Source organism: Aythya marila (assembly GCF_965140915.1).
Source record: "Aythya marila genome assembly, chromosome: 15".
In the NCBI taxonomy this organism is placed as follows: Eukaryota; Metazoa; Chordata; class Aves; order Anseriformes; family Anatidae; genus Aythya; species Aythya marila.
This window is the reverse complement of record NC_139056.1, coordinates 9175912-9188793: the sequence shown is the minus strand read 5'-3', so window position 1 is coordinate 9188793 and position 12882 is coordinate 9175912. Positions and strand designations below refer to the sequence as shown.

General features: G+C 44.1%; 1 protein-coding gene across 2 annotated transcripts; it reads left to right on the top strand.

Annotated features, from left to right (window-relative positions):
- Positions 1 to 200: 200 nt before the first annotated feature.
- COQ7 (coenzyme Q7, hydroxylase) lies at positions 201 to 4598 on the top strand. 2 transcript variants are annotated; one of them, XM_082772083.1, is made up of 5 exons: positions 201 to 476; positions 1467 to 1581; positions 1689 to 1828; positions 3223 to 3291; positions 3990 to 4598. In XM_082772083.1, exons 1-5 carry the CDS (start codon positions 213 to 215, stop codon positions 4065 to 4067), a joined length of 666 nt encoding a protein of 221 aa, XP_082628209.1. In that variant the 5' UTR covers positions 201 to 212; the 3' UTR covers positions 4068 to 4598. The 2 variants fall into 2 exon arrangements, with proteins under 2 accessions (XP_082628209.1, XP_082628210.1); XM_082772084.1 differs by lacking the exon at positions 1467 to 1581 and having other exon boundaries at positions 1655 to 1828.
- Positions 4599 to 12882: the final 8284 nt, after the last annotated feature.

Sequence of the window (12882 nt, the reverse complement as noted above, 5' to 3'; positions counted from 1 at the left end):
GCGGCCGGCCCCTCAGCAGCCCCCGCCCCCTTAGCACCGCCCTCCCCATCCCCGTTTCCACGGCAACCAGCGGACGCCGCTTCTGACTGACAGCCCCGCTGTCCAATACGGAGGCGCCGAGCGGCCAATGGGAGAGCGGGACGGGGCGGCGGGAGGCCGGCCCGCGGTGATGACGTCAGCGCTCCGCGACGCGGAGCGGCGGGGTCAGCAAAATGGCGGCGGCCGCGGCCCTGGCTCCGGCGCTGCGGCGCTCGCTGGGGCGGCCCCGGGGAGGGCTCGGGGGGGCGCCGCGGCCTTGGCCTGCCTCGGGGGGAGCCCCCAGGCTCCGCAGCACCGCGGCGAGCCTGGACGGCATCAACAGGGCCGTGGTGGACCGCATCATCCGGGTGGACCACGCCGGGGAGTACGGCGCCAACCGCATCTACGCCGGGCAGATGGCGGTGCTGGGCCGGTCGGCCGCGGGGCCCGTCATACAGGTGCGGCCCTGCGGGCAGCCCCCGCCCCGCCACGCAGCCGCACGGGGAAGGTCACGGCTCCCCGAGCTGTGTGCCTTGTAGTCGGCGGTTAGGATTATAAGGAGCGGGGGGCTGATCGGGGGGGAATTGCTGCGCGTTGTCCTGGTGCTCTGGGGAAAGCACTTGGAGCGTAAAAAGAACTCTTGTGTTCCCTAGCTGTAACTATCTTATCTTAGAGTCATAGAACGGCTCTGGTTGAAGGGACGCACGGGTCGTTTCATGCCACCCCCCTGCCGCAGGCAGGGACGCCGCCCGCTGGATCGGGTTGCTCAGGGCCTCATTTGACTTGCTCTTGAATGCCTTCAGGGATGGGGCAGCCTGTGCCAGTGCCTCACCATGCTCTGAGTGAAGAATTTACTTTTAATCTCTAATCTGAATCTCCACTCTTTTAGTTTAAAAACGTTCCCCCTTGTCTTGTCATTATCCGATTGAGCGAAGAGGTACTCGCCATGTTTTTTGTGAAGCCCCCTTTAAGCACTGAAAGGTTGCAGTGAGGCCCCCCCCACCGCAGGCTGAACAGCCCCAGCTCTCTTAGCCTTTCTTTATAGGACAGTTTCTCCAGCCCTCTGATCATCTTTGCGTCCCTCCTCTGGACCTGCTTTAGCAGCTTTGCATCCTTCTTGCGCTGGAGGCTCCAGACCTGGACGCAGTGCTGCAAGTGGGGCTTCGCAAGGGCAGAGCAGAGGGGGACAATCCCCTCCCTCGGCCTGCTGGCCACTACTCTTGTTGCAGCCCAGGATGCAGTTGGCCTTCTAGGCTGCAAGCATACACAGTCAGCTCTTCACTTCCCCTTCTTGCACATTTCCTTTTTGTGATGTTAATAATGTTGCCTTTACAGTCATTGTGTGTGATCTCAGCAGTTTAGTTTACTCTTTCATTTATTAGCTTTATTGGAAATGTTTAACTTTTTCTTTTGGTCTTACGCTTTGCTGTCATTTTTCTTTTTTGCAGCAAATGTGGAATCAAGAAAAAGACCACTTGAAAAAGTTTAACGAGTTAATGATTGCCTACAGGGTTCGACCTACTGTTTTGCTGCCTTTTTGGAATGTAGCAGGTTTTGTTTTAGGTGAGTTTGTCACGTTGTTGCTGGTTTTGCTTTATGAAATTTTTAAGTACTTAATTTTTTTACGTTGTTTCAGATTTCATTGCATATGTTTGGTACCCCAATCGCAGGGGCTGGAAGCGCTTTACTTGGAAAGAAGGGCGCGATGGCTTGCACGGTGGCAGTGGAAGAGAGCATATCGGATCACTATAACAACCAGATCAGAACTCTTATGGAAGAAGATCCAGAAAAGTACAAGGAGCTGTTGCAGGTATTTAACCATGACTTGAAAACTAGCATAACAAATTCATTGAACTACATAATGTGACTTGATTCAGAAAACAATATGCTGATTGAATTTGCAGCATATCTCTCTTTGTTCTATCATTTGGAATTCCAAAGTCAATAGGAACATTAGGATAAAAGGATGGCTGTTCCTTCAATAACACTAAATTGATCGAGGAACAAGATTAAAATGTAAGATTAGCTTCAGCATGCTTTCATTAATTCATCACTCTCCATTTGATTGGGAGAATTGTACTTAAATCTTGATTATTTTTAAATGAAAGGAAGGGTTTAGAGGAAAACAAAAAGAAAAACTATGTCTGTATAGTAACATTTTGCTTATACTGCATATGACTGTATCTAGTTTTGAACATTTCAGAGCATGAACGGGGCTAATGTTTGTTAGCGCTGCAAGAGAACTAGTTCCCAAGTACTTCCAGCATCAAACTGGGACACACTCCTGTAGGGTGCTTATGAGGGGCTTTCAAGTGCTGCATGTTCACCTCATTTGTGCTCTGGGTGGTGGGAGCTTGCTCTAGGGCCTGTGTGCACATTTCCAGCTCTCTGCTGACCGTTACTGTGTTCAGCTGTGCTTAGTTTAATGTCTAGCCAAGACTGCATCCTTCCAAATTGTTGTCTCGATACCAAAATAGTATCATAAGTAATCAAATTGTGCTGATCTATGTGAGGAAAATATTGCCCATGAAAATAAGGGCTAAGAAGTGAGTGTGAAATACAGAGGAAACGTTGAGCAGCAAGGTTATTCAGAGTGTCAGTATGAGGAAGACCAGTAATAAAGGTAAAACCAATGCAAACCACTTGGGTTGGGACAGCACCTGAGTGTAAATTCTGAGCGTATCATTAAGCAGTCCTAATTATCTGTAGGTATCTCAAGAGGAAATTCTTTAAACCTTTACGTACTAGTTGAAAAAATTGAGGAGAAAAGTAGTGTTCTTTAGAGTATACTAAAGTGGACAAAAGCCCTGTGGAGTTACAGGAAGACACTGTTACTGATTGTCTGGCAAGGCAAGGACTTCAATTTTTTTTAATTAAATTGTCAGTAACTGTTGTATGTGTGAAATTAGTGTTACAAGTCACTATGACTACAGGTTTTCTTAAAACATTGAAAAAGACAGTAGTATACTAAACCATAGCTTAATTTTCTAAAGACTTCTTGAACACTTGAATAGATTTTAAGGGGGATGCAAATAATCCCCTTCTTGGCCAATTGGAGGTTCAGGATTTTGAGAAGCTTTTGAGAGACATGAGCCTCAGATGCCAGTCCTGGTGTATACAACGGTCAACGAGATGTAGTTCTGTATTCTAGCTGCCTTGATTTTTCTGCAAAGTACATTTACTAATTAACTGCTATTTTTAAAGATAATAAAGCAATTTCGGGATGATGAACGGGAGCACCATGACATCGGGCTGGAGCATGATGCTGAGGGAGTAAGTACAATGTTAACTAATGCGTGCTGTTAGCAAAGATCTAGGTGTGACACTCTTGTCTTCCTTATTCAGTGACTGTGACACAGCTTTTTCTTTGAGAAATAGAAAATAAGGAGCTTGATATTCATAGAATCATAGAGTCTATGATTCTATGATATTCTTTCCTGAAGATAAAGACAAGAAAATGCTGACATAGCACGGCATCTTAGAGCTTTCATATTTCTGGAACGGTTTGAATCTGTTGGAACTCATGTCAAGTGTTAGTGATTGTGTTTTATTAAGAGTTGTCCTCTGGACAGTAAAGATCTTCTTTAAGTTTGAATTAAATATTTTTAAAAATATGGCTAATAAATGCTATTAATACAGTTGGAAAATTGAGGCATCATCTTGATAGATAAACACAACCATGATAGAAGGGGTGTAATACTGAAGTATTTCTGTTTACTGAAGAATACTGTGCTCCCCTGAATATCAGAGGAGGAATGTGTAGCTTCCTCACTTGTTTTTCCTCTTAGCTTATATTTGTAGTGAAATGGAACCTTTATTTAGAATTAATTTTTATTTGGTTTTCTCTAGGGTAGATTAGGTTAAAATACAGGTGAATTTTTTAAAATGTTTACTATTCCTTATGATAGATGTAGTTCAAAGACAACACCACTCTACTAGGATCATTTAGTCTTTTATTCTTTGTTTTACAGGCACCAGCTTATTCTGTTCTGAAGACAGTAATACAGCTTGGATGCAAAGCTGCGATATTTTTATCAGAAAGAATATAGTGATATTTTCCATAATGTTTGTGGCAATAAACTGTGAAGCCAAAGATTATGAAAACTGTGGAAGACTAAAATCTATTTTATTCAGGCTTTTAAAATGTTCTTCATTAAACACCTGATTCTGCCATTGCGTTGAGTACTTGTTCAAAAGGTATCTACACTAAAGTCAGTTGAGCTAAATGTGAATGATGATAGAATTGGGTCTATGTGACTTTAACCTCCTTATTCAGAAACTGTTCACAAGGTGGCAGTAAAATATGTTGTATATACATGATTTATATATGTGTGTGTATAAAGAGAGTTTGGATATATAGAACATATATATGCACGTATGAAAGTGGTAACTATCTTCTCTGTTGCCTTCAAATTTATATGTTCTTGAAATAAGCTGGAGCTCATGAGCTCATTTTAAAATGGTTAATACTGAATAAGTAGCATATTCTTGAGTTCTATTTTCAGGGTAAGTACATGAAGTCCTAGTAAGTATTTCTTTTCAGTTTCTCTTGAATAAAGATTGTTATTGTAAGACTCTCATTTGAAGACTTATTTGTGGAGGTTTTGTTGTTTTGTTTTCTATTGGCTCAATTCTGAATTATTTTTAACTGAAGTTTTTCTTCCCTTGAATTTGTCCTGAGTGCATGCACTATCTGGGTATATACAGCAGGAGAGAGCAACTTGGAGCACCTGTGGAATTGCACTTAATTTTCTCTTACAGTTTTCACATTTATCTTTGCCTCTAGTCTAGTCTTCAGTGGTTCTTGAATAGAAAGCTGTTGCTTTCTCAACTTTCAAACAATTTCCACGTGCTTCTTGCTGACATCCTGCCATGGACCGATGGGAATGCACAGGACACACTTCTGCATATCTGCTCTGCTAAACTCTAATGAGATGATGAAAGTACGATGGAATTAGTATGCCTTAAACTGGTAGAGATGAAAAGGACCTCTTGCAAGATTGCATGCCTTGGTTGTTAGGTCTTAACAATGTGCTAGCCAGGCGTAACTGGACAGGTCAGCTCTGGATATGGGATGTAATGGATGTAAACCTAGCCAAGAAGGAAGGAACTAGAAACCAAGAAATAAAATGGTAGCAGTGTTGCCCATTACCATAATAAGGAACGGGGCCACCATGCTATGACAAATCTGCACAATTTTATTGAAGCCAACTAAGTTCTTTTATTGAGTTGCTGTGCGATGGTTCTGGTCTTGTGTTGCTGACCAATTCTATGTACTGATGTTGTAGTTGCTTTGAGACCAGGGGAGGAGAAGCAATGCTGAGATGTGTACAGGAACCCAGAACATCCTGCATCAGTGTGCTTGGTAAGGTTTCAGGCAGTATGTAATCCAGGTACATCTGAGTTTGCCTTTTTGAGTAGTTCTGTTAGTGTTTGCAGGTACTGATCAGTGTGTAATTTGTCATGAAAGACTTCTTCAAGAGGATTATTTTCCCTTTTTTGTAAAGGAGCTTAGACTGAAGGAAAAATCTTAATATAGGAACTCCTGTATGATTTATTCTGACTGACGCTTTATACATTCTTTGAGAATATTTTTTATCAAACCATTGCGAGGCTGGCCTGGTTATACTCAAACTGCAGATGTTATTTACATTGTCTAAACAAAGTAGTATTTGGTTCTCTATCAATGACTTGTTTGCACATCCACTGGAATAACGTAAGGAACTCAAAGCTAAATCACTGTTTTCTCAGGGACTACATAATAGAGCAGGGTAGCTTTAATGGATTCTCATTCTTCTTGCCTGAGCCTCAGACAGTTGTGAGTAGTAGGCATGTAAATATGAGTTTATTAAAGGTAGGGCCCGTTACACTTAAGACGTCTTCCTGACTTGACCAGTTCTTTGAACAGAAGTTAAATCTCTTGAACTTCTTACCTTAATTTCCCTGAAACATTGATCTGGTTGGGTGTGGGAAAATTCCTAAATTGTTTGAAGAAGTGAGGAATTGGCATGAATGAATAGTTAACTAAAGTGGCTGAAGCGGTAGCAAGTAGTGTTGAAAGAATGTGCAGCGCAGTCATGTAAGCCATGAACTTTAATAACTGAGTAAAAAATAATAATAAAAAAATAATAATAATAAAAAAAGGCTTGATGAATACTCTATTGTAAAGACTTTAATAACAGGGCGGCATGGGGCAGCACTGTCCGTGATTAAATCAAGGAGGGAGAACAGTGTTTTGAATCAAAGCTGGGAGTCACACACCCACACATACAGTGGGCCTGTGGTATAAACTGGGAGCCCTGAGCCAGGCAGTGGCCTGCTTTCTCAGCTGCTGCCTCAGGATTGAATACCAGTCGAGGCATGTGTGGTGCTTTCCTAGATCGACAGCACTCTGCCAAAACCATTCTTAATGGTGCTGGTCAGAGAGATCCTCTGAGGATGTCTGTGGTGCTGTTGGGGAATTTGCTGCTGGCACAGAAGGGTCTATGTGATCCTTTTCCCAAGCGTGGTTGGCCTCTGGGACCATCACACACTGCTCATTTGGAGCAACACTGTTTGAGAGACAAATCCCATTTTTAGTGAGTTTTGTTTGGCTGAAGAGTGGAAACATCAGTAAATCACTGTATGAAGTCATTGTGTTTGGCCATATCTGCAGTAACTGTGAAAGCGTTCACAGCAAGTTCTTTGTCCTCAACAGCTGAAAACATCATGGACATTTGAGGAGGCTGTCAGACAGTAATGCTGTCTCTAGCTGCGAGCATGAGGGAGGAATTGGGAGAACAACTCGGCTTTATGTTCTGGATCAGGATTTGTTCCTTCTTTTTACTGGAGCAGCATATTTGCACTCATCCGTTAGTGGGGGTGAGCTGTTCTGCCAATTTCATGGCTGTGCATTTCTGTTTGCTGCCAGTTACTCTTTACTTCTGTTAGTCGACATAGAAAATGGAGTTGCTTTCTGGTTTTGTGGTGCAAAATGGACATTTTTTGTTTCAAAACTTATTTCAAGTTTTGAAAGACTACAAAAGGTGATAAAAGGCAGCAAAAAGACACGTGGTGGTCAAGCGTGATACAGAGCTTCTGCAAGGCTGTGCTTTTTTTTTTTTTTTTTTGTATGTTGTCTTCAGCCAGAACGAAAGCTGGCTGATGTCAGCCATCCTGGCAGAGGTTAATGGCAGGCAGAAGTCAAAGCATGTCACTTGTACGAGTCTGTGACTCCCAATGAACTCTGCTCTGGCTCGGGTCGTGCTGCCAGAGGAAAAGGAACCTGGCTCAGATGGGGAGTCTGTGAAATGCTGCCTTTTCAAATCAGGGAGCGGATGAGATGGCGGGGTCTTCGCAGCCCCTTTGGGTTGGGGGGAGCCTGAAGATAAACATGATTTGTGTCTCGTAGTATGCAGTGAGATAAAATGCTTCCCCTCAGAGTAACAATGGCTTCTTGCCACTCCGCAGTAACACAGGACTTGACCATTGTTTCCTCCTCCTTCGGTGAGGCGAGGGTCTGTGGCCTGTGCCTTGAGCTGAGCCCTCTCACACTGCTTCTTGCCTCAATCGGTGCTGGGACGGGGGTGGCCCTTGTTCCCTGAAGCTGCTCCTGATCAAGGATGCAGGCAATGCCTTCTCTGGCAGGCTGGAGAGACAGCCAGCTGGTGTGGGTCTTGTGCCAAGCTTTCGGCGCTTTTCCTGATGTTTTGAGAGCTCTGCACCATCCGCAGGCACAGCTGCTGGCTCTGGGAAGGGAAAGCCAAGCAAAGGGAAGTGGGCAGACAGCTGCAGCTCTGTCATGCAAGCAAAGGATGGCTCTGCACGTTCCAAACAGCTCTGAAGATCTGCATCCTTTCAACTCCAGAGAGCTGCCAGGATGGCAAAGCTGTGTGACGCCACAGGGGCTTGGAGCTGGCTATAGGCAGGACGTGTTTTGGTCTCTTGCTGCCGCAGCTTGGCTGAGCAAAAGCCAAATCCATGTGTCTGTGATTAATGTAACGATGCTGACATAAGCTGAACGGACGTTGTGCCGCGAGTTATGTAAAATGGGGCTCATCAGATTGTTTGGCAGAGCGCTAGATCACTGTCTGAGATGATAAATATTACTGATACAAGATGAATGCCAGGTATAACAGGCTTGAGCTTTGTCTGGACTAAATCTGCGTGGCTTACTTGAGTGTAATAGAGCGAGGCTTGTTGTAGGTAGGCTGAGGATGTGCCTACAATTTATGCTAGTGATGACGTGAATTGTACCTCTTTGATTTTCCCTAGCATTTAGGGGCTTACTTAATCTGTGTGGTCCTTTCTGTCTGCATGGTTTCTTGACTTCAGGGAAGATATCATTTCAGACAGGTGCCAGTCACTCTTTGTCAACAGTTTCAAATTTGTGGCATGTCACTTGTGCTGAGTTCTGCAGGTATTTTCAGCTTAAGGACTTCAAAGGGGGAAGTCTAAAATATTGGCCAGGTTAAAGGAGGAACATGTGATGATAGGAGGGCTTTTAAAAGGACCATTCATCTTACCACTTCTTAATTCTGTTTCCCTGGAGTGACTGAGATGAAAAAACCTGAATAGATTTAAGGGAATGACAGCAGCTCTGCAGTTGAACTCCCACTTAGAGTGGCAAAACTTAACTTGCATTAGAGAAAGCTTGTTGGCACTTACACCTGGAGCTGGGGGTGTGAGTTAGTGCTGAGTAACTGAATTAATAGTTAATTGGAACAGCGGTAACAGGTCTCTAATACAACTTGACTGCATTAGAAGGAAAATTCTGCTCTCTATCATTAAGTGCTTTCAATAAATGCAGCTTCCTGTTACCTTCACATATTTTTGGGAAGTGTCACCTTATGGTACTGTTTTACAGAGCAGGACCCAAATCTAAGCAGTGATTATCTGGGATCTAAACAGATTCACAGTCTGAGTCTAAGTACCCTTCGGAAAGCTGGAGGCTACTGTTAGATCTCACCTTCCTTCTGCGTGTCCCCCCTGAGCCTTACACTAAGGAGCTGAGTGGGTACCAGGGCAGCAGCAGGGCACACATCTCTTCTGTGTGGCTGCATCATTCCTGCTGCTTTTCCACTGCAGTTACGGCTTTCACAGCAAAAGGTAGGAGCCAGTGGGACTGTGTCCCGAGGAAGGAGGGCACTGAGCAGTATGCTCCCCTTGTAGTGGGGCTCCTGAGCTGGCACAAAGGAATGCAAAAGCAAGAGACAGATCCAGTGACCAACTTGGCTGTCTCCCATGCTGTTTGTTTTAGACTCCAGGCTTCAAATGAATGCCTGAAGCTGTTGTTTTTCCCTGCTGTTATTTTCTACCCAACTGTTTGCGTGTCAGTGATTCGTTCTTTCATGTTGCCTGCGCCTAGGATGTGTGGATTTATTGATGTGACGGTACAGATGGGCACGTGTACACTGAGGTAGCAATGAAAGTAAGCCAAACACATGCACTCTGTGTTTCTGCTGTGTAAAATACATTTTGTGGACTGCAGAATAAGAAAAGACTACTGGCACTAGAAGCACTTTTCTTTATGGCTGCTGGCCAGCCACCTGCCAGCAGCTGCTCGGTCCAGAGCGGAGGCAGCAGGGGTGAGGGGTGATAGCTTTCTGCAGCCTGTTCTGAAGGCACCCTCTGCCAGCTGCATTTCAGCAAGCTGTCATGGATTTCCCAAGTTGGTGGTTTGAGGACTGCTGGATAGTCAGGGACTGCTTACTGTGTATGTAAATGGCTAAAACGTTTCAAGGAGTGAGAAGCCTTTGCTTATAGGAGCAGACAGACAGTGCCAAAGCAAACAACCTGATCATATTCATCTTTGTTGTATCTGGGCTAAAGTAGATTTCTCATCTTGCTGATTGATCATTCCCTCTCTCCCTCTCTGCCAGCAGGGAAGGGCCGTGCTCCAGAGGTGGCACCTTGCTGCTCAGAAGGGAAGACACAAGTGCTTTGCTTTGCTGGGGCTGGTGTCCCACTGCCAAAACCACAGCAGGGCTCTTGCCCTGAGGATTTTGCAACTTGCCTGCGGTCACCGAGCAGGTGAGGGGCAGAAATTCCTGGAAATCATGCTTTGAGAGGAGTTGGGCCTCCTGGGTGTCTGCACCACCTGTACCCCATTCCTGGTATCTCACAGAAAAATCCAGACTTCACAGCTTTTATGCATTTTTCACCCAGCAAAAGAATAGCAGAGGGACTTCAAGTCCCTGGTGAGGTTGTTCTGTGAGCAGAGCTTAGTGGCTCGCTTCCAGCCCTGACCAGAAAGCTGACTGCTAACGATGGCTAAGGTGCTGCCTCTGCCTCTCATCCTGTCAGCCCTCTTGGGTCTGACTTTGGCAGAAAAAATGCAGCATGCCTGCAAATTTTTAGGGTGGCTGAAATGTGTTTTATATTAAAAAAAAAAAAAAAAAAAAAAAAAAAGTAATGTGTCCGCTCTTCAATTCCTCCCACTCAAATACCACAGCAATACTTGCTAATGAGAAATAATTACATCTCAATTTTAAGTGACACGAGTACTGTTGTTTACATACAATGTGAGAATCTAGTAAGACATCAGGCATATGTTTAGGGGGATAATGCATGAGAAATGAGTTCTCTTGTCAGAGAGCTGAGCCTTGCAAAGGAAAATGACAGCTACGTGTGTTTACAGACAAACTCTAGATCTGGTTATATTATCGTTTGTCATAAACGCAGACACATGCGGCACAAGCACTAATACAGCGTGAGCTGGAACATACACTCCCCTCCTGCAGATGTGGCGTGAATCCTAATGCTCAGGGGATGTTTTGGGTTTGTGACCAGCAAGAGGATTTGTACCAGTAAGCAGACACAAGCAACCTCAAGCCTTCCCGTGGGTTGTAGCACAGCCCATGGAAAAATCCCAAATGGAGCAGGCGAAGTACAGCCTGGCTTTCAGCTTGCGTTGCTGGCAGTTAATAACTGGTTCAGCAGCTAGCTGGATCTGCCGGATGCATTGCTTGGCTGTGGTGTGGCAAAGGTGCTGGGATATAAATGCTTGCTTGAAGTTGGGGCTTGGAAGTGACCTAATGATTCGACATTTCTTTCCTATCAACTCATTATTCCCTGTAGATTTGGTATTTTAGATGGAGGTGGTAAAATAAATTTCACATTTGCAGTGGTGAAAGCCCTGTGTCGTGTTTACAGAGGGCTTCCTAATGACAAGAAAGTCTGTGGTTATACTTCACCTTTTTACTTTCCCTGCTGCTGTCAAAATACGTGTGATATAGCCTTTGTATTCGGCAGATGCATTATAATATACCACTCACGTCATCTTGTACAGAGGACTTACTCCAGGCTGAGCTGCAATGAGTTAAGAATAGTCAGCAGAACAAATACGCTCGTCTTTGATCCACTGAGGGATGGAAAATTAAAAACAAACCAACCAACAAATGAAAAGACGCACCAAACCATTTTGCTTGTGAAGACTCTTACTGTCACAGCTGAGAGAAACCAACAGAACAAATTACGAGCGTGAGCTGCGTGTGTGAGGTATGGAAACACAGCATAAAGCCAAGAGGAGAGGTTTGAGGAGGACGATTTCTAATGGATAGCTGTTCACACTGTAAAACCACCGCAAACATTGGCATGTCTGGCAGTTGTGCCCCACTCTATTCTTACTCCAGGCTTGCCCTGCTCACCTAGGACATTGGGTTTTGTTTATTTGTTTGTTTATAGTTCATCTCCTCTTCGGTCAATGATAATGCTTTCCTGTGAGCTCTACTGGAGGATGCTTTTCCATCATAGTGAAAGGATATAGGAAAGAAATATTTATTTTTACCCACTCACTACATGCAAGGAAGGAATACTATTTATGCTTCCCTAAAGATGTTATGGGGTGTAAATTTTATTAGTGTGAGTTTATAGCAAATAAAATAACTTGGTGATGATTTTTCCATTGAGCGACTAAATACAAAATAGATAGAACTAAAAGCAGGTTATATTCGTTTCTATTTTTTTCCCCTGTATTCTTTAATCAATGATCTGGTTGATTGGTTGGATGGGGGGATGCTTCATCTTCGTACAAACACCTTCATTTGATTAATTTTATATTGTTATTTATTTAGTCATCTAATCAGGCAGCTAAGTCAGTGCTGTAGCATGTGTGTGGCTGCACACACAGCAGGAACTGAACCACAAATGACAGTGAGAGGACAGTGGAGGCAAATGGTGTCCAAAAAAAACCATTGTTTCGGAATTGCTCATTCAAGGTATTTGGTGAACATTTCAAGTAAGATTAATTTCCAAAAGTTCATGAATGATTCACTAAAACAAGGGAAATTAATTCAATGAGGCACTCATTCAGCAGGAATAATTCATTGTGCTTTAATGTGTTTAGGAGTGATATTTAAAATGTATTTCCTAGGCTTATAACCAATAAACCTGACCTAGAAGCAGGATCTGTTATTTCAGAGCCAAAAGCTGGTGCTGAAACTGTTGGAACTGAAATTTCTCAGTGAGTTTAGAGGCGACCGTTGGTATTTCGCGTTTCTTGAACAACCCAAGCCTCCCCACAGAGATGAATTGTTAAAGCTCACATCCGATCAGCTCCCAGAACAGCTGTAAGCACAGTGGAGGAAAAGGTATGGAAATTTCAAGTGCGTCTCTTTTGGTATCAAAGTGCTCTCAAAGGGAGCTTGGGATTTGTCCAGCCCGAGGCGTCTGTCCCCAAGCCTTTGTCACCTGGCGCGCTGTGACAGCAGCCAGAGCGGAGCTGCGGGAGGTGAATAATGTGTATGGGGACAGCATCATGTCATTTTAAGAGCTACAATCTGGGCAAAAGTACTAGTTCTGGGTGGGTGACCATTCCTCTTTATTTTTCAATTCAGGCCTTTTGTTCTCAGGCCACCACAGACATCCCTAGTTTCTGCTGCCATG

Coding starts and splice junctions, on each gene's coding strand:
- COQ7 (XM_082772083.1), top strand. CDS start 213: ATGGCGGCGGCCGCGGCCCTGGCTCCGGCGCTGCGGCGCTCGCTGGGG. Junction 477..1,466: donor CCGCGGGGCCCGTCATACAG/GTGCGGCCCTGC, acceptor TCTTTTTTGCAG/CAAATGTGGAATCAAGAAAA. Junction 1,582..1,688: donor TGTAGCAGGTTTTGTTTTAG/GTGAGTTTGTCA, acceptor CCCCAATCGCAG/GGGCTGGAAGCGCTTTACTT.